Here is a 26,429-nt window from a genome sequence, read left to right as displayed (position 1 = left end):
TTTAACATTTTTTTAAGCCATGATTAGCTTGCCAAAATAACTTCCTACTCTGCTTACCATTTTCATAGAAACACGTCAAAATGTCAAGGGTTTTCTGCCTATTTAGGTAGCTCTCAAAGACTCTAATGACACTGACGGTTCTGACTCCCTCTTTAAAGGCAGGTATCAGCACCTCCAAGTACCTTCTTCTATCTGCAGTCAGCCCGTGTTGTGTCATGTGATATAGACCCTTAGGAGGTCTGAAAGAGTACTGCATGATGATGTTTACCTGAACACTCCCATGGGAAACATTTAATTTACTGGAGCCAGCTTTTCATTGACAATAGCTGTTTTGAAATGCATGGTAGCAGTTAGGAAGACTTCATAATATTCTCAGGGGTCACCTGGAAGCTGAGGTTGAAACTCAAGGGGGCTGCTGTTAAAAAATAAACTGGGAAGCACACAGAGCTGCTGATGTATGTGTATTTCTGAAGTCAAGATGAAAATAAATACAAAGGAGATAATTTCAGTTTCTTCCCATACCTTGCAAATTGGACAAGATATAAATCCAAATGTTATCCTTGGACCAAGCCATCTGTTTTCCAAAACTCGTCGACAGCATTGCAAGTGGAATACATGACTGCAGTCCAGCTTAAATAAAGAAACAAGAAGGATGTAAGCACATGAATTAATGATAAACATCTATATAACTGGGAGGTTATTCAATGTAATGTACTACTTAAAGAAGGTAGAAGCAAAATTTATAAATGAAGATAATGAAATTTCACCACTTCTTTATTATTTATGAGACATTTTAACAAAGCCTTTAGCTTTTCTCAATTTTTGCCATTCATATATTAATGCCGCCTGTATAAAATGCCACTGACACAAAGTAAGCCAGGTTAGGGAGAAATGTATCATTATTCACTTTTCTATCCCTGAGAAAGAAGAACCACCTACTGATTTAAAGATTTAAAATATGTTTGAGAATATTCATTATCTTGAAATCACAAGAACTGAAAATATATAAAAACTTGTAAAAGTTAAACCCCTTATTTAGCAAATCCAGTGGTGACTTCTATTATGTATAGAAGTATGTGTCATTAGATACAGTCAGGAAAGTGAAGAGGCAACCAACAGAATGGGAAAAAATATTCACAAACTATGCAACAGATAAAGGATTAATAACCAGAATCCACAAAGAGATCAAGAAACTCCACAACATCAAAACAAACAACCTACTTAAGAGATGGGCCAAGGACCTCAATAGACATTTTTCAAAAGAGGAAATCCAAATGGCCAACACACACATGAAAAAATGTTCAAGATCACTAGCAATCAGGGAAATGCAAATCAAAACCACAATGAGGTTTTACCTCACTCCGGTTAGAATGGCTCACATTCAGAAATCTACCAACAACAGATGCTGGAGAGGATGTGGGGAAAAAGGGACACTAACCCACTGTTGGTGGGAATGCAAACTGGTTAAGCCTCTATGGAAGTCAGTCTGGAGATTCCTCAGAAACCTGAATATAACCCTACCATACAACCCAGCCATACCACTCCTTGGAATTTACCCAAAGGAAATGAAAATTGGCAAACAAAAAAGCTGTCTGCACCTTAATGTTTACTGCAGCTCAATTCAAATAGGTAAGAGCTGGAACCAACCCAAATGCCCATCAACAGTGGACTGGATAAAGAAATTATGGGACATGTACTCTATAGAATACTATACAGCAGTCAAAAACAACGAAACCCGGTCATTTGCAACAAGATGGAGAAATCTGGAAAACATTATGCTGAGTGGGTTAAGCCCTGGACAACCTAGCAGCTCTGCCTTTTTTTTTTTTTTTTTTTTTTGACAGGCAGAGTGGACAGTGAGAGAGACAGACAGAAAGGAAGGTCTTATGAACAGTTTGTACATGTCTGAATTACACAGGTTCATACAAATCACAGGTAAAGCTGGGCACACGAAATGGAAATCAGAGCATGAGGAGACAGAGGTTTTCTCTGAAAAGCCTGGTAGATGTATATATTAATAGAACCTTTTGCCCTGTGACATAAAAGGAGATTTCGATGTTTTTTATATTTGACAAATCTGTTTAGATTTCCCCATGCTAGAGTTCAGATGCATTTTAAGGCAGAGGCAACCTGAATGGCAGGTGCTGCTGAAAGCGCTTCAGTGAAGCAGATCATGCACATGTCATCGGCATCTTGCTTCAGGCTCGTGGCATTCTTATCACAGCCGTGTAGACAGGGCAAACAGTGCTCTTCATTTTTAACACCTCCACATGGATGGCCACAAGGATGGGTCTTACTGCAGGCTATCTTGGCATATTCCTGTTAATGATAAATTATGATGGTAGATAATGATCAACAAGGCAAACATCTTGTAGTTACAGCTATTATGACTAGTCATGAAGCAAAAGTTCCTGATGTAAAATCTCCAAGTTAGCGCTCTCTCTGCCAAAACAGATTTAAAAATTATCTCTGAATATCTGAGCATTATCCATATTCTTATTTATTGAACTGAGCAACCAAAAATATTTAGAAAGCATGAAATGATAAAATACATATTCAGGACAAAGAACGCTCAGATATTAGAAATTCATTTTAGGAGCTGGCACTGTGGAGTAGCAGATAAAGCCACCGCCTACAGTGCTGGCATCCCATATGGGCGCAGTTTCAAGTCTCAGCTGCTGCACTTCCAATCCAGTTCTCTGCTATGGCCTGGGAAAGCAGCAGAAGATGGCCCAAGTACTTGGGTCCCTGCACCCACGTGGAGACCTAGAAAAAGTTCCTGGCTCCTGGCTTCAGATCGGCACAACTTGGGCTGTTGCAGCAATTTAGGGAGTAAAACAGCAGATGAAAGACTTCTCTGTCTCTGCCTCTCTGTAATTCTGCCTTTCAAATAAATAAATAAATCTTAAAAAAAATTCATTTTAGGGAAATAAGTGAACAAAGTATATAAGACATACCGAAAATGCAGTCCATAAATTTTTAAACTATTTCTAGTACAAAATTAAACATTAAATACATGTAATGTTTGTAGTTGGGAAACACAGAAAGTCTGGTTTGCGTTTGAGAGCCTTATATGGTTAATTCTCTAGCTTCCATAAAGCATTTAATGTTGACAAAAGTAATAAAGCAGTTTAGAAAACTGCGGAGATGCTGAGCTACAGCTCTTATGTACCCCAGTCCAAGTGTCCCGTGGGCATATGTGCTATTTTCCGCGCCAGGCAGGCCTGCCTGCCCAGCTGCATGCTCACCTGGCAGTCTGCATCAGAACAGACACTGCCGACCGCAGACAGCTCCGTCCCACTCCTGGACCCACAGAAGCGGCATGCTTCGGAGCTACTTGTGGTGGGTTTGCCTAGGTTCGAGCAGAAAAAGAAGTCCATAAGGATACGTTTCTTACATGTTTTAAGATGGTTGGTCATTTTTTAATAGGCAAACCATGTTTGTGTCTCAGTTGTTAACCCTGGGAAATTGCCTGACATCTTTATACTTGAAGGCAAGCAAGCTGTCCTAATTATAAAGTAAGTAATCATCAAAAAAGGGATAAGGGGTAAGTATCACTATGTCCATAAATCTGTATATATGAAATACATGAAACTTGTATAACTTAAATAGAATTTTAAAAAAAGATAAGAAACTGAAGACCTACTGAAGCCAAATAAATCTCTGACTGATTTATTTATATTTTTTCAGTAAAAGACAGACTAGATGACTAGCCAAATGAACAGACTGAGCAGATATGGCAAGCCCCTGCCACTGCAAATACAATACCAAATGGGTAAAAATTTAAAATATACAAAATAAAGGGAATCGTTAAGTATCTTCATATAATAACACAATTATAAGGCAATAAGAGAAAGTCTATAAACAGGGTATGAAACTTGAAAAACATAAGAATTACTATCCAAGGGACTCTGTAATTTGAAAAGACATTTCAATGTCTGAAATATTTAAAGCAGCAACAAAGGGGCCAGCACTGTGGTGCAGCAGGTTAAAGCCCTGGCCTGAAGCACCTGCATCACATATGAGTACCGGTTCTAGTCCCGGATGCTCCTCTTCTGATCCAGCTCTCTGCTATGGCCTGGGAAAGCAATGGAGGATGGCCCACATTCTTGGGCCCCTGCACTCATGTGGGAGACCCAGAAGAAGCTCCTAGCTCCTGGCTTTGGATTGGCATAGCTCCAGCCATTGCAGCCATCTGGGGAGTGAACGAGCAGATGGAAGACCTCTCTGTCTATACCTCTATAACTCTTTGAAATAAATAAAATAAATCTTGAAAAAAAAGCAACAATAGAAACCATAAAATAAGAACAGAACAACAGGAAAAGTGAGCCCAGGAAGATCTGAAAATTAATTTTTTTTTATTTTATTTATTTATTTTTTATTTTTTATTTTTTGACAGGCAGAGTGGACAGTGAGAGAGAGAGACAGAGAGAAAGGTCTTCCTTTGCCGTTGGTTCACCCTCCAATGGCCGCCGCAGCTGGCGTGCTGCGGCCGGCGCACCGCGCTGATCCGATGGCAGGAGCCAGGTACTTCTCCTGGTCTCCCATGGGGTGCAGGGCCCAAGCACTTGGGCCATTCTCCACTGCACTCCCTGGCCACAGCAGAGAGCTGGCCTGGAAGAGGGGCAACCGGGACAGAATCCGGCGCCCCAACCGGGACTAGAACCCGGTGTGCCGGCGCCGCTAGGCGGAGGATTAGCCTAGTGAGCCGCGGCGCCGGCCTGATCTGAAAATTAAAGACCAAGCTCATTTTTAAACAGATAACCAAAAATTCAAATATAATATTAATACACTGAATTCAGCAATAATTACAGAAAATAGTTTTTTATTAAAAGGATAGTTCATATTATGAATACAGGGACAGTTCAGCACTAGAAAACTAATGAACAAAATACATGGCACATAAAAATCATAGGAAAAAAATAAGGGGGAAAAATAAGACCATGCTCTAGTAGCATGAAAATTCATTAATGTTTAGAGGAAAATCTGCTTGCATTTGTACCTGCTCCCCAATATCAGAAATTTGTGTCAAATAAATGGCAGGTTGCAGAGATGCTAAAAATTGAGAATTCATTTTTCAATTTGGGGCCGGAGCTGTGGCTGCAGTGCTGGCATCCCCTATGGGTGCCAGTTCCAACCCTGACTGCTCCACTTCTGATCCAGCTCTCTGCTATGGCCTGGGAAAGCAGTAGAAGATGGCCCAAGTCCTTGGGCACCTGCACTTGTGTGGGAGACCTGGAAGTAGCTCCTGGCTCCTGGCTTCAAATTGGCTCAGCTCTGACTTTTGCAGGCATTTGGGGAGTGAACCAGTAGATTGAAGATCTCTCTCTCTGCCTCTGCCTCTCTGTAACTCTGCCTTTCAAACAAATTAATAAATCTTAAAAAAAAAAAAAAAAAGATTCAATGCAACTTTAACCTGCTTTAGGAAAAAAAAAAAAAAGCAAAAAACTCCAAGGCATTATACTTTGGAGATAATAAAGTGTGTTAAACATACACAGTTCTTATTTGTTTAGAATAATATCTGCTCACTTTTTTTTGCTATTATTTTGTTACTATCAGTGGAAACAGCACCCTTCAAAAAATTCTTGTGATGCACTAGGTCTACAAAAGCCTATGAAAATGTCATAAAACCATGAAACCTTACAGAGAAAAGAGATCTCAGGGCTCACACCGTGCAGCAATTCTTACTGTGAGGCTACAACTCACAATATAGAAATGGGCTACATGGGAAGTGCATGGTAGCGATGGAGCCCCCATAGTGTGTGAAGGCTAGTTATGGGAATGTATCTTATACTTTTAAAGACTGTCAGTCACGTGTACTTCTGTACAACCACAGGCTGTCAGTCATGTGTGCCTCTGCACAACCACTTTACAAATGAAGGCAAGTTCTAGAGAGGTTAAATGATTTGCTGAGGTCCCACAGCTAATTAGTATTTCCTGATATCTAGTCTAAAGCTCTTCCCATCACAGAATACTGTGTCTAGTAAATATAATACAGATTGTGATCAATGATGTCATAGCTAAACCTCAGAATGTCACTCAACACTATTCATATTAAATGGAATAACATCTAGTTTAGTCATAATAGGCACGGTTCAATCTTTAGTCATTTTTTTACCTGTATGTTCTCGGAATTCCACCATAGCCTTCATTGTTTTAGAATCCGCCAGTGCCATCAACCAGAACAACTTGGTTCTACCACAACCTTCATGAAGGTCAACCTTTATAGCTTCTTCCTCTTCTTTAAAGACCTATTAGTTCATTTAAAGAAAGGAAAAAATATATTTATGTATTACCCTGAAAAAGGAAGTATAAAACTGAATTATTCAACAATAATGACTTTTTTTATGAAGCTCTCTAAGAAGTTCCAGGTATTCTCAACCTTCTCTATAATCTTCACACCACCCCCACTTTAAATGGGGAAACCAAGTCCTGAAAAGATTAAGTTGCTTAACTTACAGTTGAAAGTAAGTGAGACATCTGGGAATTCAGCCAAGGCCTTTGATTTAAAAAGTCACTTTTCCCCACTACTCCAACCTCCTGTCCCACATTTATTTCAGAATTTATTGAATATATTTCATGCTCCAGATACTGTTCTAAGTATAAAGACAGAAACGTTCACCTGTCTTTGATGAGTTTTGGTTCGTCGATGAAGATGAAGGAATCTGTCACAGTCAGTACATAAATTTCCACAAACATTGCATAAAATGATAGCTGCAGTTTCACCATCATCATGGTTATCACACATAGGCTAAAAAAAAAGACATTTCCACATTTTACATTAGATTAACAAGAACTTGCCAAAACTATCACATAAATCGGATGTATATCAATCACAGACTGTTACTCTGAAGTCTACGAAGAATTTAGAATATGAAGATTCAACAGAATGGGGACTGGCATTGTGGCACAGTGGGTTAAACTGCTGCCTGTGACACTGGCTATTCCATATTGGAGTAAAGGATTGAGTCCCAGCTGCTATGCTTCCAATCCAGCTTCCTGCTAATGCACCTTGGAAAGCAGCAGAAGATGGTTCAAGTACTTGGGCTCCTGCCACCCATGTGGGAGAGCCAGATGAAGTTCTGGGCTTCTGGCTTTGGCCCAGACCAGCCCAGTCCTTTATGGCCTGGGCACTGTGATCATTGGGAAGTGAACCATGAGATGGAAGACTGCTATCTCTTTTTCTCTATCACTCTACTTTTCAAATAAAAATATATAAATCTTAAAAAAAAACAACCTGAAACAGTAGAAGGATGGCGAGTAGAACTAACTATAAATGTCTCCAGACCTTAAGTTCAACAATTAATGTATTATACAAGTTCAGTGATGAATAAAATGAACACATATGCTCTGCTTAATGACTTAAGACATACTTTACCTGTTATGTAGCTACACATTCCATATGCTAAATGAATAAATTATTCAGTTTTGAAACTTGAACATGAATGAGAAAATGTTGAGAGTGTGTATATAAAGGTTTCCATTGCAGTGAATTTGAATAAATCCATCATGCCCACTTTATGTAGGCTTGTGAATGAGGGTGTCACATTGATGCTCTTATTGCTTTCCTTCCTACCTTAAGACTGATTATATTTAGCACAAAATATAGACATATAGTCAGAGTCAGACTGAAAACAAATTTTGATATCATGGAAACAGGACTCAGAGATGAATTATAAAGTTCTTTTGCCTAATTAAATAAAAGCTCCTAAAGTTTCTTGACATACTATGAAGAAGAGACTCTAAGTGAAAGTCCTGTGGGAAGCTCTTGGCCAATTGGAACTCCTCAAATATTAAGAGTTCTACTAATCGTACACTTTTATTTGCTAATTTTTAAAAGCTAAGCTACAGCTTACTTTGAAGAAAAACATGATAGATTCTTATAAAATAGTTCTGATCTTACCATCTGTTTTTGCTGTCCATCCTTTCCCATCCATCTTCCTGAAGAGAGGCGGTCTACATGGTCCTGATCAAGAACACACAGCGATGCTAGAGCAAGCCAGAGCTGTAGAAAGGCAAGGCTGTTAACACTACCGAATTACAAAACCCATTGTCAGACAGACGATAGCAGCCAACAACTGATGGCTGAACTGGACATACATCCTCAGTGGCACTCAAGTTTTCCTGGTGTTTCCACATATCAGGCACATGTGGTTGCTGCTGTATAAGTGATGTGCACAGTAGGTACTCAAATATTTACTGAACACCAGCTTTTCTCTGATGAACCACCCAGTCTTCCACCTGGCATATGAAATTATCCATTATTGGTCTAATATGTAAGCAACATATGAATAAGCGAATTTCCACATTTAATAATTACTACACCAAAGCCTTCACATATTTTCCCATCCAATATCACTGTCAGAGGCATTCAGTTCCAAAGAAGGTGACACAATGCCTGTTTAATTTTGCCAAATCCCGTGAGTAGCTAAGGACACATTAAATCCTTTTAGATACTCCTTAGAAGTCTCTTTTTTTTCTCCAAAGGCCCTAGCACTGTATTTGGTGTACTTTGTCAGAAATAAATATCCAACAAACTTCCAAAACTGCCCTTAAAAGTAGATAAAAATTTCTGAGGCTTAAATGATAACCTTTAGTTTTTATTAATGAAAAATGGAAAATCACTCAACTGGCTCAACTCTAGGAAGTATATGTATCACTGGACATGGATAATAAGAGAAGGTAAAACAGGCAGAAAAAGAAAATGTAAGAATAAAGTGGAATATAGAATACAGGGGCTGGTGCTGTGGTGTAGCGGGTTAAGCCATCACCTGCAGTGCCAGCATCCTATATGGGCGCAGGTTCAAGTCCCAGCTGCTCTACTTCAGATTCAGCTCCCTGCTAAGGTGCAGTGCAAGATGGTCCAGGTCCTTGGGCCTCTGCACCCACGTGGGAGACCCAGAAGAAGCTCCTAGCTTCAGATTGGTTCAGCTCCTGCCATTTGTGGCCATTTGGGGAATGAACTACTGGATGGAAGATCTCTCTCTCTGACCCTCCTTCTCCCTCTCGCTCTGTAACTCTGCCTTTCAAATAAATAAATCTTTAAAAAAAAAAGAAAACACAACTCTCTCTAAAAAAAAAAAAAAAGAATGTTTGAGTGGTGGGAAAGCGTTACTGTGAAAAACAACCTGCGTCAGGTGTGGCATATTCACAAGTAAGACAGCACAAACTGGTTTTTCCTGCTCTATGGAAATACAATTTATCTTCTTTTTTTAGACTTCTAAAGATTAACCTAAGTAATTTCTATTAGCATTCACTTGTTTCTAATGTTGTCACACTGCCTTGTTTTAAGTATATCTCCAGACCTCTTTTGGAAGCATATGGGATATGAAATCTAACAGGTGAAAATTTACTACATTCATCTCATCTGAGGAATGCAATCTCACTTCCTCAAAGATACCACCCCACCCTGGGCAAGCACTTCTTGCTTTTGAAAGTAAGATCTATAAGCCCAGTGAGCAAGCTATGAACTCTGCATTATTAACTGGGTCATCAGAAAGGAAGAGGGGCCTTGTCTTCGAAGGTTTATCATGGCGCAGAGCTTTTGTGGTAAGCTACACTATATAGGTCAATAGGAAGCTAATACACAAACACACAATGTAATTTAGCCTTTTCTAACCAGTATATCCTTAGCTTTCTTAACAGTTTACAAAAACAAGTGATTTAGAACACCAAACAGTGAAAAACGATGACCACAGTATTTAGCTTTTAATTCATAAACATCCTTTGTACCTTTCAATGAATATAACATTTGGTAAAACACAACAAAACACCACGTATTAAGTTAATTCATCAATTAAATTTTGTTCAAATTCATTACTAGAAAGGAAGAAGTAATGATTCAGATCACATTTAACAACAACACCTACTCTAGTTGTAGCAATGCATCTCACAGGAGACCTGAATTCTTCTTCCATCTTGGTCAAGGCAATGATAGTTTCTGCAATAGCATTTTTTGTCACTCGGGACCAAGCTTCTGATAGATGACCCTGTTAAGCCAGACAGAATATTTTAATAAGTAATCTGAAAAGTGTTATTATAAGTAAACTCTTTTCTCTATTTAACAGTTAACTTATTTGAGAGGCAAAGAGAGGGAGACAGAGTCTGATTCACTCCCAAATATGCTGGATGGCTGAGGCCAGGCTAGGTCCAAAGCTGGGTACTGGGATATCAATCCAGGTCTCTCATACAGGTGGCAGTAACCAAATTACTTGAGCCGTCACTACTGCCTCCCAGCGTCTGCATCAGCAGAACTTGCAGTCAGAAGTCAAGGCTAGGAATGAAAGCCAGGTACTTGGATGTGGGATGTGGGCATCTTAACTGTTAGGATAAATGTCTACCCCTCTTTTCTCTCAAAAAGTATCTCACACCAAAAGAAAACATTTACTTCTTTTCATTAAGCTGAGAGATGGGTATGGATTTTGAATTAAAAATTCTTCACAGTTCTATGAAAAACTAAACTTCTAATAATTAATTTAATGATTTAAAAGAAAATAAAAATTTAAGTTTTCAATATCCTTTTCCTGTAGATCCCAAATGGATTTCTTCTCCTATCTGGGGGAAAATCTCTCAAAGATACTAAGGTATTCATGCTTGAGAAATTTTGTTTATTTAACATGAAATTTATACAGCTGAGCTATTTGCTTTAGATAAGTATTACTAGAACCCCAAGGTAAAAAGTTCAAACTAAACTACCTTTATTTGCTGCTTTGATTTTTAACTAACAGTAACACTTATCTTAGGATTTAGATGTTCCTAAACATTTTCATCCAATGAACACCTTCAGAAAGCCTGTTTATCACAAAGACTGAGAAAATATCCATGCTACTGGGGAAAAAAATGATTCAATTTCATCTTTTCTCCAAAATATCTTCTCACTTCCCATTTGCACTTGGTATCAGTCTTTTAATGGGCAGTTCAAGTCCTTCTCCAAAATGTCCTCTGTTTGCTGTGCCTGTTGGGGAACTACCTTCCATAGGAAGTCACCCTCTTCAAGCGAGTTCCACAGAAATACAGTGGAATGTGAGGAAACTGACATGCCTGGGGCAATCAGGAAGAGCCAGGCACTCTCACATAACTCCCTCTCCTCCACACTCTCAGATCAACCTCCAAAGCCAATATCTTAGTGATACAGGACACTAATTAATAAAGAAAAAGAAAGGCTTCATCAACCCTGAGGACTAAAGAGAAAGAGAAACTCCCATTTCTAGAAGTTTTATTGGCTTAAAGTTTTAGAAGACTTAGACAACAATTTGCAAGTAAATTAACTGGGGAGTTTGAAAGGAACATAGCTTACGTAAGTGACAAATTTATCATTCATAGAAGAGCAATGCCATAATACTGAACATAATAAAAACAATCTTGAAGTAAAGCAAAATAATAGTAAAGCACTTCTATCAAGTCAGCAGAGCCAGGTGGTTCTGTTTTGTCTGACTCCTGCTGCACTTCTCTGCCAGAATGGTCAGGAGAATGGAAACTTACTGATGCCATGTCCTTAATAAGCTTGATGATGATCTCTGAGATCTGCGTAGGTGTTGAGCCTTTCATCCACCAATGACTCTCACCTCGTCGAAGATAACTACAAAGAAAGATCAGTGTTTACAAACCAACAAACTATCAGTGAAATTGTTACCAATAAAAAAAGATGAAGATGTTACTCATCATGCATCAATTTAATTATTCAAGTGACTGAATTAATACAAATAATTTAAAAGTCTATCAAAACTCATCAACTCCAAGAGAAGCAGCATTCTGATTTATGATCCGTCTCAATTTTTCTGTTGCATATTAGTTTTGTGTGCATCCTCTATAACTGATATTCAAAGTATAGTCCATGGACTGCAAACCATTTGTTTCAGGTATACATGGAAATAATAAGGAGCTTGAGCTAAAATGCAAATCAACTATATCACTAAGAACACTACTATTCAGTTCACCTTCCTTTTAATTTTTTTTTTTTTTTTTTTTTTTTTTTTGGGACAGGCAGAGTGGACAGTGAGAGAGAGAGAGAGAAGTCTTCCTTTTTCCGTTGGTTCACTCCCCAGTGGCCGCTACAGCTGGCGCACTGCACCAACCAAAGCCAGGAGTCAGGTGCTTCCTCTTGGTCTCCCATGTGGGTGCAGGGCCCAAGGACTTGGGCCATCCTCCATTGCCTTCCTGGGCCACAGCCGAGAGCTGGACAGGAAGAGGAGCAACCAGGACAGAATCCGGTGCCCCAACTAGGTGTGCCGGCGCCGCAGGTGGAGGATTAGCCTATAGAGCCATGGCGCCGGCTGTTCAGCTGACTTTAAAAAAAATTTTTAAATCCCAGCAAGACTCTCTATGCTAAGGAAGTAACACAATGATTAACATCCTGGTGGTATCTGCTTTCTGTCATGGATTGGCTCTGAGTAGCACTGTTCCAGATATCTACAGTACTCTGTTATAAACAGTTGCAGAACACCTTTTCATATATATATATTATATCAAAGCTTCAGAGATAGAATCTATGCGTTAAAGGATATATATATATATATATATATATACATTTGTGAGATATTATCAAACTGACATCCACCAAGCTTGCAGCAATTTATATGAGATGAGATGCAAATACTTTATTAAGCATAAACAACATTTATAACTTTGAATCTTTGAATCTACATTTGCTTACTGGCATTTGTAATTGGTTCTCTTTGAAATTACTGTTTCTGTCGTTTATTTTTCTATCAATTGTTTACCCTTTTCTCATGGATTTGTAGCTATTATGTCTAATAATTCAATGTTTATTATATGGGCCTAAATATTTTTCCAAGTAAGTTAGTTTCAGAAGTTTTCTTGTTTTTGACAGGCAGAGTGGACAGTGAGAAAGAGACAGAGAGAAAGGTCTTCCTTTTGCCCTTGGTTCACCCTTTAATGGCCGCTGCGGCCGGCGCGCTGTGGCCGGCACATCGCGCTGATCCGAAGCCAGGAGCCAGGTGCTTCTCCTGGTCTCCCATGTGGGTACAGGGTCCAAGGACTTGGGCCATCCTCCACTGCACTCCTGGGCCATAGCAGAGAGATGGCCTGGAAGAGGGGCAACTGGGACAGAATCTGGCGCCCTGACGGGGACTAGAACCCGGTGTGCCGGCACCGCAAGGCGGAGGATTAGCCTATTGAGCCACAGCGCCGGCCAGTTTCAGAAGTTTTTATGTTGCCAAGTTTGTGAATCCTTTCCCATATGACTTTTAGGTTTTGTGTTTTGCTTAAGCAAGTCTTCTCCAGGGCTGGCATCATGGTGTAGTGGGTAAAAGCTCCCACTTGCAATGTTAGCATTCCATGAGCACTGGTTTGTGTCCTGGCCTCTCCACTTCTTTTTCTTCTTCTTCTTCTTTTTTTTTTTTTAATTTAGTTGATAGGTAGAGTTATAGACAGTGAGAGAGACAGTGAGAAAGGTCTTCCTTCCATTGGTTCGCCCCCCAAATGGCCGCTATGGCTGGCGCTGCGCCAATCCAAAACCAGGAGCCAGGTGTCTCCTCCTGGTCTCCCATGCGGGTACAGGGGCCCAAGCACTTGGGCCATCCTCCACTGCCTTCCCGGGCCACAGCAGAGAGCTGGACTGGAAGAGGAGCAACCGGGACTAGAACCCGGTACCCATATGGGATGCCGGCACCGCAGGCAGAGGATTAACCAAGTGTGCCACGGCACCGGCCCCCGCTCCACTTCTGATCAAGCTCCCTGGTAATGTGCTTGGAAAAGCAGCAGTAGATGGCCCAACTGTTTGGGCCCCTGTCACCCACGTGGGAGACCTGGAAGGAGTTCCAGAAGGCTCTTGGATTTGCTCTAATGTAGCCCGGGCCACTGTGGCCATTTGGGGAGTAAACCAGTTGATGGAAGATCTTTATCTCCCTGTCCCACTCTATCTTGAAGGCTATACCAATGTTCTTCTATAATTTGTTCTACTAGAATTTTAAAAGGAAATACACAATACAAAAAGTTTTAACTGATCATAAGTTTACTTTCCCCCTACTTGTGTTATTTATTTAACTATGGTAAGAGAAACATATTAACATAAAACTGAAGCTTATTTTTATATACCATGTGAGGGGTAGGGGCCTACCATCTTTTTCTTTTTCTTTTTTTTTTTTTTTTTTTTTTTTGACAGGCAGAGTGGACAGTGAGAGAGAGAAACAGAGAGAAAGGTCTTCCTTTTGCCGTTGGTTCACCCTCCAATGGCCGCCACGGCCAGTGCGCTACGGCCGGCACACCGCGCTGATCCGATGGCAGGAGCCAGGAGCCAGGTGCTTTTCCTGGTCTCCCATGGGGTGCAGGGCCCAAGCACCTGGGCCATTCTCCACTGCACTCCCTGGCCACAGCAGAGAGCTGGCCTGGAAGAGGGGCAATCGGGACAGAATCCGGCGCCCCAACCGGGACTAGAACCCGGTGTGCCGGCGCCGCAAGGCGGAGGATTAGCCTAGTGAGCCGCGGCGCCGGCCCCTTTTTCTTTTTCTTTAAAGATTTATTCATTTAACTGAGAGGGAGAGAAAGAGAGAAAAGTCTGCCATCCACTGGTTCACTCCCCAAATGGCAGCAACAGCCAGAGCTGGGCTGATCCAAAGCCAGGAGCCAGGAGCTTCCTCCGGGTCTCCCACCTGGGTGCAGGGACCCAGGCACTTGGGCCATTTTCCACTGCTTTCCCAGGCCATAGCAGAGAGCTGGATTGGAAGAGGAGCAGCTGGGACATGAACCAGTGCCCATATGGGACACTGGTACAACAGGCAGAGGCTTAGCCCACTGTGCCACAGTGCTGGCCCCCTAGGTCTACCATCCTTTTCAACATGCACATCTAAATATTCTAACATATATTCAGCCAACTTTCCATACTAATTGAAAATGGAACTTTATGACATTCAACATTCTTTTTATACATGGGTCTGTTTATGGATTTGATGAGGTGAGTAGGCCAATAAAGTGAAATCTGAAATCATTTCTTAAATCTTTGGAACAGCAGTGCTATTCTATTTTCATACTCACACAGAGGCATATGACTGACCTGGAATTAAAGATCATTGGAAGGGTAACTGTTGTAACTCCTTTGCCCACAGTGGTACCAGTTGTCCCTGTGATGGTGGTTCCTTTGGCTTTTAGCTGTACAGTGAGAGCTTTGGCAATGCATCCTAGAAACATGTCCAAGATCCCCAGCTTATTCCAGTCTCCTTTCTCTGTTGAGTGGATGATATCACTGATGTCCGCTGGGGGGAGGGATTTTACTCCTATGATGCTGGCCAGTCGACTGGGGGTCACTTCAGGCAAAACTCGTCTTAGTAAGGAGGTCACCTGGAAAGAAACATAAAAGGAAAAGATCCGCTTCAAAGATTTATGTTTTGTTCGTTTTCATCTTTTTTTTGTGCCTATCATTCTGTAACTTTAAAATCTTTGAGGAAGACAGAAATTACTGAAACACTATTTTTAATTTCTTGCCTGGTTCAGCGGGAAGAAACAAGCCTTTTAATTTTGATCAGGACTAAATGACACTATACATTTCATGGTAATAAGGAGGCCTTATCACAACACATTAGTAAAATGGATCACACTTTGGTCTTCTATACTCTTATTACAAGGTCAAAAATAAGAAACAAGGAGCTAAAATATAGGCTTGTAATGAAATAAAAGGTAAATATCTATATTTAAAGGCCTTTACAGTGATTTTCTTTGCTTTGTGACTTTTTTTAACAAGTTCAATCAACAAGAAAAGCAAAATGGCTAGTGGTACGACCAGTCACCTGTCTCTGGACTCTAGGAGAGGCGGTGTGAAGCAGTGAAAAGAGATCCTGCAGCAGAGTCAGCTGCTGAGCCAGATACTGCCGGCCGACATTAGAGCCACTCAATGCTAACACCATGGAGAGCAGCTCAAAGCAGTAAGCGTCAGAAGAGGCATCCTCATCATTTGGCTGAGAATTGGCATTTTCTTTGCTTGAGATGGCATGTTCCCATTCCTCACGCACTCTGGTGGCTTCCATGCGGATAGCCTGGACGATGTGAGCACACACCTATTTACAGGCAACACAGCAAATGTAAAATTAATCTAGATTTGATTGACCACTAGTAAAATAAATAAAGAAGAGACAAGAATATAAGTTGATGCTCAAGTTAATATATTCATTCTCTTAGTTAATTCTTCATCATATCATTATCTTAACTAACCTTAAAAAAAGTTAAAACCATGGGAATCATGATAAAAAATCAAGTTATTTAAAACTACTATGTAGCGCTATGGCTCAGTAGGTTAAAGCCTCCATCTGCAGTGCCATCATTCCATATGGGCACTGGTTTGAGTCCCCGCTGCTCCACTTCCAATCCAACTCTTTGCTATGGCCTGGGAAAGCAGCAGAAGACGGCCCAAGTCCTTGGGCCCCTGCACTTGCATGGGAAACCTGGAGGAAGCCCCTGGCTCTTGGCTTTGGATCAGCTCAGTTCCGGCCATTGTGGTCATCTGGGAACAAGTGGATGGAAGACCTCTCTCTCTCTCTCTCTGGCTCTACCTTTCTCTGTAATTCTTTCAAATAAATAAAATATTTTTTAAACAAAAAAACTACTATGTAGTAACTGCCTGTGGTTTAGCACAAACAAAAATCAATACCACATTTTTCACCTCTAAGGTACTTTATAAAACCCATTTCAACATTTATTTTCATAAGGTGTTTTCTATTTGGTAGAATTATAATTGGCAGCAATTTTTGTTTTTCAGTAACACATAATAATTTAAGATCCAATAAAATGTTTGCAAATGAATTCTTTTTATTTACTTTAAAATATTTAATGATGTTGAAGGTTGAAATAGACTAATTAAAATCAATGTTTCATTTGCCTTTTAAGTGCTATTTTTATGTCAGTCAGCACCCCATTATGTGAACATCCTAGCACTACTCCCTGAGTTACATTTAGAAACATTAAACCTGGTTTAGTTTAGCACAGTTAATTTCCAGGAGAGAAACAAAGAAACAGAAAAGGAAGGGGAAGGAAAGAACACAGCAAATACAAATGAAACTTGATACAGCTGGCTATCTGACACCAGTATACAGCAATCTACCTTAAAAATGAGAAATAACAAAAAGCAGCAAGGTAAGAAAGTTAACAATTCTAGGAAAATCTTTAAAGTGATGCAGATTTGACAATATATTCCTTCTTTTCTAGAAAAAGCACAGAAATTTTGCAGGACCTATAAAAACAGTCAACATAAAAAAGGCTCCACACATTTTGGAAAACACTTTATACCCTAAAAACAAACAAAAACTTGCAGATGATGATGAAATGGCTATTAACCAACCTGTTTTTGTAAGTTAGTCAGTTTACTCCTGCTGAATATGATTCCAACCATATGTTCTTTCAGGTCGGCATCTGATGTTGCCTTTACATAGGAAAAAAAATGAGGCAGATTCTTAAAATAGAATTTGTGTATTTGGCACTTTCAAGTATCCTAAGAAATAATTATGAAGATTAAGGTGAACTTATTTTAAATTGAAGCTTATAACACAATAAAGGACAAAGGACAGAGTTTGAAGAAATCAATATTGACCAAAGTGACTATAAAAAGAACAAAATTCTAAGATTTATAATCTAGAGCAGGGGCTGCCACTGTGGTGTAGCTGGTTAAGCCACCACTTGTAGCACTGGCATCCCCTGTGGATGAGTCCTTGCTGATCCAGCTTTCTGCTATGGCCTGGAAAAGCAGCAGAAGATGGCCCAAGTCCTTGGGCCCCTGCACCCATGTGGGAGACCTGGATGAAGTTCTTGGCTTCTGCCTTTGATATGTTCCAGCCCTGGCCTTTGTGGCCATTTGTGCAGTGAACTAGCTGATGAAGGACTTTCTCTCTCTCTCTGCCTCTGTTTGTTCCTCCGCCTTCCAAATAAATAAATCTTAAAATAAAAATAAATCTAGAGTAGCATATTCCCCTCTCACAGAATCATTTAATGTGGTCAATTTGAGTCACTTTGATTAGATTCATTTTTAAACTGAGAATATTATCAGCTCACATTCTGCATTCAATTAGGAGAAGAGCAATAAAACAGAAGACATTTGTGACTTTTAGTTCTAAATAAGACACAAAAATCATGAATTATATAGGGAAAAATTCAGATGTATTGGATATCATTAAAATTGAAAAATTCTGCTCTTGAAAGATAAGCCACAGACTAGATAGAAGAAAATATGTGAATGCACATATTTGTAATGGATCTGTATTCTGAACATATGAAGAAATCTTACAATTCAATGAGGAAAACCACACAACTTAAAAAAACAGAGTTGAAATGGTTTTTTCTCTTGGAAACAGTTTGTCAGCTTCTTATAAACATATGCTTACCATGCAACTCAATAATCCTAATCATTGGTGTGTAAGAGAAATAAAAACATATCTACACAAATATATGTCTGCAAACATTCACAGAAACTTTTTTCTTTCTTTTTTAAGTAAATCTTATTTATTTTCAATAGACTACCATACATTTATTGATTTGGAAGGCAGAAGGAGGAGTATCTTCCATTTGTTGGTTCACTCCCTAAATGTCTGCAACACATAGAACTGGGTCAAGCTGATGCCAGGAACTAGAACTCCTTCTGGGTCTCCTATTTGGGTGGCAGGGATCCAACTATTTGGGCTATCACTTGCTGCTTCTCAGGGCACACATTAGCAGGAAGCTGGAATTGGAAGCACAGCCAGGATTTGAACCCAGGTACTCTGATATGCAATATGAGTGTACCAAGTGGTGTATTAACTGTTGTGCCAAACAACTACCAAGTTGTTTTTATTAATAATAGCCAAATGGCAGAAATGACACAACTATCCATCATAAAATGAAATGATAAAGTATGAATACTTTTCAGGAACCAAGAGATCAAACCACTGATACCTGGTACAAGGAGTTTGAATCTGTGGGCAGTTCCATTTATACACTGGGAACAAATAACATTACAGGGGCAGAAAATAGTTCAGTGGCTGCTGGGGTCTAAGTGTGAGGGGAGGGCAGGGTATTGTATGCAATGAAGCATGAAGGAGTTTCTGGGAGTAATGTAATCTTAAAAATTGATAGATAATGATTTTACTAAAGCACACATGGCAAAATATATTGAAAGATACATTTTGAAAGGAGGATTTTTTGTATGCAAATTGTTATTCAATAATGACTTGAAATGTTTCTCTTAAAAATGTCATTTTACAAGCGTCTATTAGCATGACTGTTACTATTTAACCTTAACTCAACACACCACCTCCTAACAGCCTCTTTAGTGAGTCCTTACTTTCATCCTCTCTACTAATCTATCTTTTATGTACCTTCTTTTAGATCTGACTCAAGACCAAATTTCCCCAGGAAGCCCTCTCTGATCACCCTGGGGCATAAATAATATTAATGTCCTGTGAAATCCTGTGTCATGCACAATTTTTTCATGTATTAAATAACTTGATTATATACTATATGGCATCCTTGCCATTTATACTTACGGAGGGGGTTGAAATGGCAGGTTAATATCAAGAACAAAATGAAAGCTTTCTAACAGATCTGACATGTTAACATGGGCATTTGCACATTCATTAAGATGCTGTTTTGATGCCTATATTGCATATTGGAGTGCCTGGGTTAGAATCCTAGCTCTGCTTCCAATTTTAGCTTCCTATTAATGCACACTCTGAGAGGTAGGAGGTGATAACTCATGTACATGGGTTCCTGACACCCACATGGGAGTCTAGGATTGACATTTGGGCTATTGGCTCTGTCCTGGAGCAGCTCTGGCTTGTTACTAATATTTGAAGAATGAACCAGCAGATGGAAGATCTCTCTGATTTTCTATCTTTCAAGGAAGTAAAAACAAAAATATATGTGTATATATCTCTCCATATTTTTTTTTTTTAAAGAATTGACACTGCTAACATTCAGTTGATTTAATGGAGTATCCAGTCTCAGAGTCACTCAGACAGTATCTTTAAAATATGTACTTAAAAATTTGCATAAACATTTTTTGTTATGCATACTGTCCATGTACCGTTTTGCAGATTCTTCCCATTAAAGAGTGGTTAGCCTAGTAAATCTGAAAATTTTCTTTCAAAGGGCTGCCATGGTGATTATGAAGGGTCTTCAAAAAGTTGATGGAGAACACATATTTTTTTTGCCCCAAAATAAACATATCCTTTAATTCCAATTGTCACAAACTTTTGAATACCTTAGTGTTTGAAACATTTAAGAAAAAAGAATACTAAGACTTTAAGAACACTATAAAATATAAATTCTGGTAAAAATTTATAGACTGTATGTGTGATTATGGTATGGCAGATCTAAAGACCAGTACAACATGCACTCCGTCTTTAAGAACCTGTAGTTCAGCAGAAGAGATAGACTGCACATGCAGGTAGGCACAGCAAGGGAGAAACCAAGAACAGATAAACTGTGATAAAGTTTAGCAGAGGGCAAAAATATGTAGGGGCTAGTTTGATTCCCAGATGCTCCACTTCTGATCCAGTTTCCTGCTAATGCTCCTGGGAAAGAGGCAGAACATGGTCCAAATGCTTGCACCATCCCTGCCACCCACGTGGGATACCCAGAAGATGATCTTGGCTCTTGGATTTGGCCTGGCCCAGCTCTGCTGTTGCAGCCATTTAGGGAGTGAACGAGCGAATAAAGATCTCTTGCTCTCTCTCCCTCTTTGTTAACTCTTTCAAATAAATAAATGTTTTTTTTTTTTTTAAATAAACTGCATATGAACTAATATCACATACCTAATAAAACATGTAACAATACAAGGATTATTTCATGGAACAAAAATATGAAAATGAAAAAGGGAAATAAAATTTTAGAATACAAATAAATACATTGTATACTTTTTCCTCTCCTTCAGGTGATGATAAGAGTGCTTTTTCCTCTTGTTCTGGTGTAGGTTCAGCATCTCCAGAGATGAGTTTTCCAAATACCTGAAGAAGAAGACAGGCATGAGAGAAGGAATGAATGACAGGGATTACTTCTGTCAAAGCTACAGGACTCACAAACTGGTTGTGTAGGACTTATAATACGTTATTCCTGCTGTCTCCACCATTATTTCTCTGAATTATGAAAGCAACATGAAACATAGGCGTTTAGGGCTATGAGAAGTAAAAATGGGTCACAGTTGGAGCTAGCAGTCTCTAATAGATTTTACAAACTATTTTGTTATCCTCTTGAAATACATTATGTCAATTTATACTGTGCTAGGCATAGGTGGTTAGGACACTCACTTGAGATGTAATAAGTCTGAATACTCGGAGAGTCTCAGCTTCGCAGTTCCTCTGCTGGGCCACGCTGGCTGAAATCTGGCCGGCGATTTTTGTGCTCTCACCATCTTTCCAGCCCAGGACTTTCACTTGTCGAACTCTTAGTGTATTTTCTGGGCCCTTTAATTCAATTTTTATGATGTGATTATCCCCTCCTGGAAGTTCACTTGTTACCCAACCAATATGCCTGGAATCCAGATCAACCTGGTAGAAGAGAAAAGGTACAGGAACCTGATACAGCTGAGTCACTTTTATCATTGTCCTAGAGTTAGCATAAGTAACAGCAAGTTCAAATAACTACTGTACAGAGAGTAAAGGTTAGTAGGCCATATCACATTGATTATCTTATTCAAACATTGCACAGATAAGTAATATTATTTATAGTAGCTATTAACAGATGAAGAAATTGAGGTTAACACAAGTTGATGGATTCTTGGTAAGTGATAGAGTTGAGAATTAAAATCCAAACCTGATTACCTATGGCTTTCTGAGACAAGTTATATTAATGAAAGCATCACAAACAATTTACATAACTGTACTTTATACCTACTATGATTACAAACACAAGATCAGCAAAGGGGTCCTGTTTTGTGAATCCTTGAATTAAAGCTCCATTTAAAGATATATATTTTCAATGTGCAATTATGTAATATGCTTTACTTCTGAAGGAAAATTACACAGTATGTAACTCTACACTTGTGATTCCATACTGACTTTCACTGGAAATACAATTTTTCGAGGATTAGTATCAATATTCTGTAAAATGATTTTTCACATTATTCCCTTGATAAAATGAAAACTGTCATGTGGCATTGAGTAACCCAGAAATATCGATACACATGCACACACATGGATATATATATATATTTATATAGAAATTTGATATTATTTCAAGTGATAATGTCAATTTTCTAAAAGGAGTACTGAGCATAAGCAAATACTATCTCACCAAATAGGATTATTTTCCCAAATTTTTTTAACAATTTAAAAACAATTTTTAGATCCAATTCACTTTCCAATATAATTTGGAAAACACACAACTGGTCAACTTTTGTGGGATAAAGCAGCCACTGAAGAATGGTTCTGAAAGTTTTACTCCTGCAGGTAAGGAAGCTTGTACACAATCTCAAACACATATCTAGATAAAAGTTAGTTTGTTTTCAGAGTTGGTTTGTGGATTTATTTGCAGCCTAGATATGGTTGCAGTGTTATAAACGATAGATTTTTCAGGCTAGGACATAGCCCATTTTAACCTGAAGCACAGGTGAACTAAGGTGTTGTGAATTTTTAAAGCACTCTGAGTCTCTGTAGGAAGTGGGGGTGGGAGACAGTAGGCACAACGTAAGGGCTCATGACTGGAAAAAGGACAGCAGTGGGTGAAAGGCTCAGCCCAGGAATGGCTGTTGCTGTTCCTCCATGTGGCACATTTGCCAGTTTAGTGCTTTGCAAACGAATGATTTCCTAATGACACTACGGTAGTGTGCGAAAACTGTAAGCCAACAGTGAAGGCTGAGAGGAAACTTTCTAGGTAACAAGACGTTTACAGACAAAGTGGCAATTACCTGCTTTATTCTGCACAAATCTTCAACTGCTTTGCCAGTTAAGAAGGTCATTGAGGTAACTTTATTCTAAAACAGACAATTCAAAATAGTTATTATGCCATATTCCTGCTTCAGAACTTACAATGACTTCTTATGACCTACTGATGCCACAGCAACTCTCCCACCTGTGTTTACAGTCCTTCCTAACTGGCCCCACATTGTCCAATTAACCGCAATGCCTGCAATTGCAGTCTGTTTTTATTTTTGCAAACTCCATTCTAAGTCTCAGATGTCAGTCTTTCTCCATGTGTTCTCTCATGGCTTGACATTCCCTCTCTTAAACCAAAGCCTAAACATTCAAATTCTCTATCTTCATAAAGCCTTTTAACAATTCTCCTTGGCACTCATGTCCCATTCTTGTAGCCATATTCTCATTACTTCCAGAAAAAAAAGGAAGCAAGGTACTTAAATAACACTTATGAGTGTCTCAATGTACCCAGATTGCCTTACAGACCTGGAGAAAGATAGAGGAGAATAATGGGATTTATCCCCTCAAGAAGCTTGCCAAACTAGGGAAAGTAACAGTAATGGACACAATAAATACAAAACTTAAGTTCAGTGCCTTGAGGTACTGAAAAGGAGTCATGTTGGTACTAGAGCCAGAGATCTTAAGGTTGAATAAGTTTCACACAAAGCACATCAAGAAACTGGTTAACATTAATTCCTTGCAGAGCTGCATACCGTGAGTGCTGAAGCAAACGCTGTGTGTAAGGCAGCATATTAGGTAGGCTGGGAGACACAGGAACATGGGCTTGAGGGGCACCTATACTCAGAGAAGGTCTCTTAAATGGAAAGAAGGTATCAGCTTACACACTAGGGATTTCTTTTTAAATGAATGCTATTAGGATTACCTCCTCTTAAAAAAAGACAAAAATGTCCAATTGATTCTAATCACTGTTCTGAGGGAGAATATGTCCTGGCTTAAAATTTATCACAAGTCAAAGATAACTTTGTTCTGAGCAGTGAGTCCTAAAAATGTTTTGATTGCTTACACTTGAATAGAAATCCAAGTTGTTGTACCAACTGAAATTCTTGGGATAGAAGAGAAAATAAGCTCTTTTTTTTTAATCAATTAATTAATTTATTTATTTGGACAGGCAGAGTGGACAGTGAGAGAGAGAGAGACAGAGAGAAAGGTCTTCCTTTGCCATTGGTTCACCCTCCAATGGCTGCCGCGGCCGGCGCGCTGCGGCCAGCACACCGCGCTGATCCGATGGCAGGAGCCAGGTACTTCTCCTGGTCTCCCATGGGGTGCAGGGCCCAAGTACTTGGGCCATCCTCCACTGCACTCCCTGGCCACAGCAGAGAGCTGGCCTGGAAGAGGGGCAACCGGGACAGAATCCGGCGCCCCGACCGGGACTAGAACCCGCTGTGCCGGCGCCGCAAGGCGGAGGATTAGCCTAGTGAGCCCCAGCGCCGACGAGAAAATGAGCTCTTAATACATTAGATTAACTATGCCCCTTTATCTTTTTCAAACCCAAGGGAAGAATTCAATCTGTACTGCAGGACAGGAGTTAGGAGTCGTGTGGATGGCAAGGAGGGCTCTGACTGCAAATCAGACTCTTCTTTCTTTGTTTACTGCCTTTGATCAAACAGAGCTTGACTTAGCTGAAACATGTAGACAGATTGGGGCTATAGAGAACACACAGAATGATTATTTAGGTTGGTCCAGAAACTTTTTTTCCCCCATGAGACCTGGGGGTAAGAAGCAGAAACTTTCAAGCTAGTAACAAAATAGGTCAAAGCCTATGACTTGCAACTAGAGTCATACAGAGAGGAACCCCACAGAGAGGAGAGAAAATTTCACAGGGGAGTCACTCCAGAGAGGGTTTCTCTGCTGTGTCTCAGAGACCTGTGGAAGAATCAGAGTTTAAAGAGAAAATTTCCAACCCAAGGAACAGCTGAAAGAAGGTCATGGAAGTAGAAATTATGGGGTGGAATTTTATTTTGCTTAGTGGTAGCTATGGTGTATTTTTTTTTTTTACAGGCAGATTTAGACAGTGAGAGAGAGAGACAGAGAGAAAGGTCTTCCTTCCATTGGTGCACCCCCAAATGGCTGCTACGGCCGATGTGCTGCGCCAATCCGAAGCCAGGAGCCAGGTGCCAGGTGCTTCCTCCTGGTCTCCCATGTGGGTGCAGGGCCCAAGCACTTGGGCCATCCTCCACTGCCTTCCTGGGCCACAGCAGAGAGCTGGACTGGAAGAGGAGCAACCGGGACAGAATCCGGCGCCCCAACCGGGACTAGAACCCGGGATACCGGCGCCGCAGGTGGAGGATTAGCCAAGTGAGCCACGGTACCGGCTCAGCTATGGTGTATTTGTAAGCAGATCTTTTTTTCAGAATTGTTATTCCACCATATCCCCCATTATATTGACCTGCTTTTAGATTGAAGTTTCAGGTATCAGTGTTTTGCTAAGCTCAGAAATGAGGGCACATGCAACATCACTAGCCATAAGGGAAATGTAAATCAAAACCACAATGAGATTACCACTTCACGCCTGTCAGAATGGCAAAATCCCAAACCAGAGAGTAACAAATGCTGGCAAGGATGTGGAGAAAGGGGAACACTTAAACACTATTGGCTGGAATGTAAATTAGTACAGCCACAGTGTGGACATTTCTTAAAAAACTATAAATAGATTTGCTATTTGATCTAGCAATCCCACTACTGGGTATATATCCAAAAGGCATGAACATGTTGTATCAGAGATACCTGCACTATCATATTTATAGCAGCACTGTTCACAACAGCCAAAATTTGAACTCAACCGTCATAAGACAAATTAATAAAATACGGTACAGATATAAAATGGAATATTATTCAGCTATAAAAAGAAAGAAATTCTACCACTTGCAGAAAAATGGATGCAACTAGAAGACATCCTATTGAGTGAAATAAGCTGGACACAGAAAGACAAACATCACATTCTCCCTTAAATGCGTGAGCTAAAATTTAAAAAAAGAAAAAAGAAATGCCTGTGTATATTGCTTTAAACGTACTTTTGTAAAAATGAAAAAGTCAAGAGTAGATGATTATTAAAGGACTAACAAGAACAAATTAGCCATACATTAGCTGTCCATTCTTACCCCTAGGTCTCGGGAGTTGTCCACATGAACAGACACATAACGGGCATTGATGCCCTTTATACAGTTGATGGTGATGTTCTTAGTTTTGTTTTTATCTTCATCTCCTGATTCCCAAAAGGTTTCTGTGGAACCATCTGTCAAACTGCCAATCATGGCAGGTCGGCTTGAAGTTTTTATGTCAACAATGCTGGTTAAGTCCTTTAAACACATTACTATGCATAATTCCTATCAGAAACAAATGCATGTTTTTAAAAATACTCAAAAAGAAATCTTTCATGGCGATAAAACAAAAAGATATAAATCAAATCGTTTATGAGTAACCTACAATTTTTCCTTGATACATTTTTTTTTTGACAGGCAGAGTTAGACAGTGAGAGGGAGAGAGACAGAAAGAAAGGTCTTCCTTTCAGTTGGTTCACCCCCAAACGGCCACTACGGCCGGAGCTGCGCCGATCTGAAGCCAGGTGCCAGGTACTTCTCCTGGTCT

At 39.7% G+C, this 26,429-nt stretch overlaps 1 protein-coding gene across 23 annotated transcripts in view; it reads right to left on the bottom strand.

The window, feature by feature from the left end:
• MYCBP2 (MYC binding protein 2) overlaps positions 1 to 26,429 on the bottom strand; it is a 304,484-nt gene that overhangs the window by 14,014 nt on the left and 264,041 nt on the right. For 20 of the 23 annotated variants that reach the window (XM_051850575.2, XM_051850583.2, XM_051850580.2 and 17 more), the window contains 15 exons: positions 25,943 to 26,167; positions 22,817 to 22,882; positions 21,219 to 21,458; positions 20,820 to 20,918; positions 17,285 to 17,365; positions 15,741 to 16,007; positions 15,011 to 15,294; positions 11,482 to 11,578; positions 9,870 to 9,989; positions 7,904 to 8,005; positions 6,623 to 6,751; positions 6,119 to 6,251; positions 3,249 to 3,352; positions 2,131 to 2,319; positions 523 to 630 (listed from right to left, as the gene is read on the bottom strand). In XM_051850575.2, coding sequence (XP_051706535.2) covers positions 523 to 630; positions 2,131 to 2,319; positions 3,249 to 3,352; positions 6,119 to 6,251; positions 6,623 to 6,751; positions 7,904 to 8,005; positions 9,870 to 9,989; positions 11,482 to 11,578; positions 15,011 to 15,294; positions 15,741 to 16,007; positions 17,285 to 17,365; positions 20,820 to 20,918; positions 21,219 to 21,458; positions 22,817 to 22,882; positions 25,943 to 26,167 — 2,244 coding nt within the window. The remainder of the gene's footprint in view (positions 1 to 522; positions 631 to 2,130; positions 2,320 to 3,248; positions 3,353 to 6,118; positions 6,252 to 6,622; positions 6,752 to 7,903; positions 8,006 to 9,869; positions 9,990 to 11,481; positions 11,579 to 15,010; positions 15,295 to 15,740; positions 16,008 to 17,284; positions 17,366 to 20,819; positions 20,919 to 21,218; positions 21,459 to 22,816; positions 22,883 to 25,942; positions 26,168 to 26,429) is intronic. The other 3 variants (XM_051850577.2, XM_070048693.1, XM_051850590.2) reach the window with 1 other exon arrangement.

Source organism: Oryctolagus cuniculus, chromosome 9, assembly GCF_964237555.1.
Source record: "Oryctolagus cuniculus chromosome 9, mOryCun1.1, whole genome shotgun sequence".
In the NCBI taxonomy this organism is placed as follows: domain Eukaryota; kingdom Metazoa; phylum Chordata; class Mammalia; order Lagomorpha; family Leporidae; genus Oryctolagus; species Oryctolagus cuniculus.
Note: the sequence above shows the minus strand (reverse complement) of the source record. Positions and strands in the feature narration are given on the sequence as shown.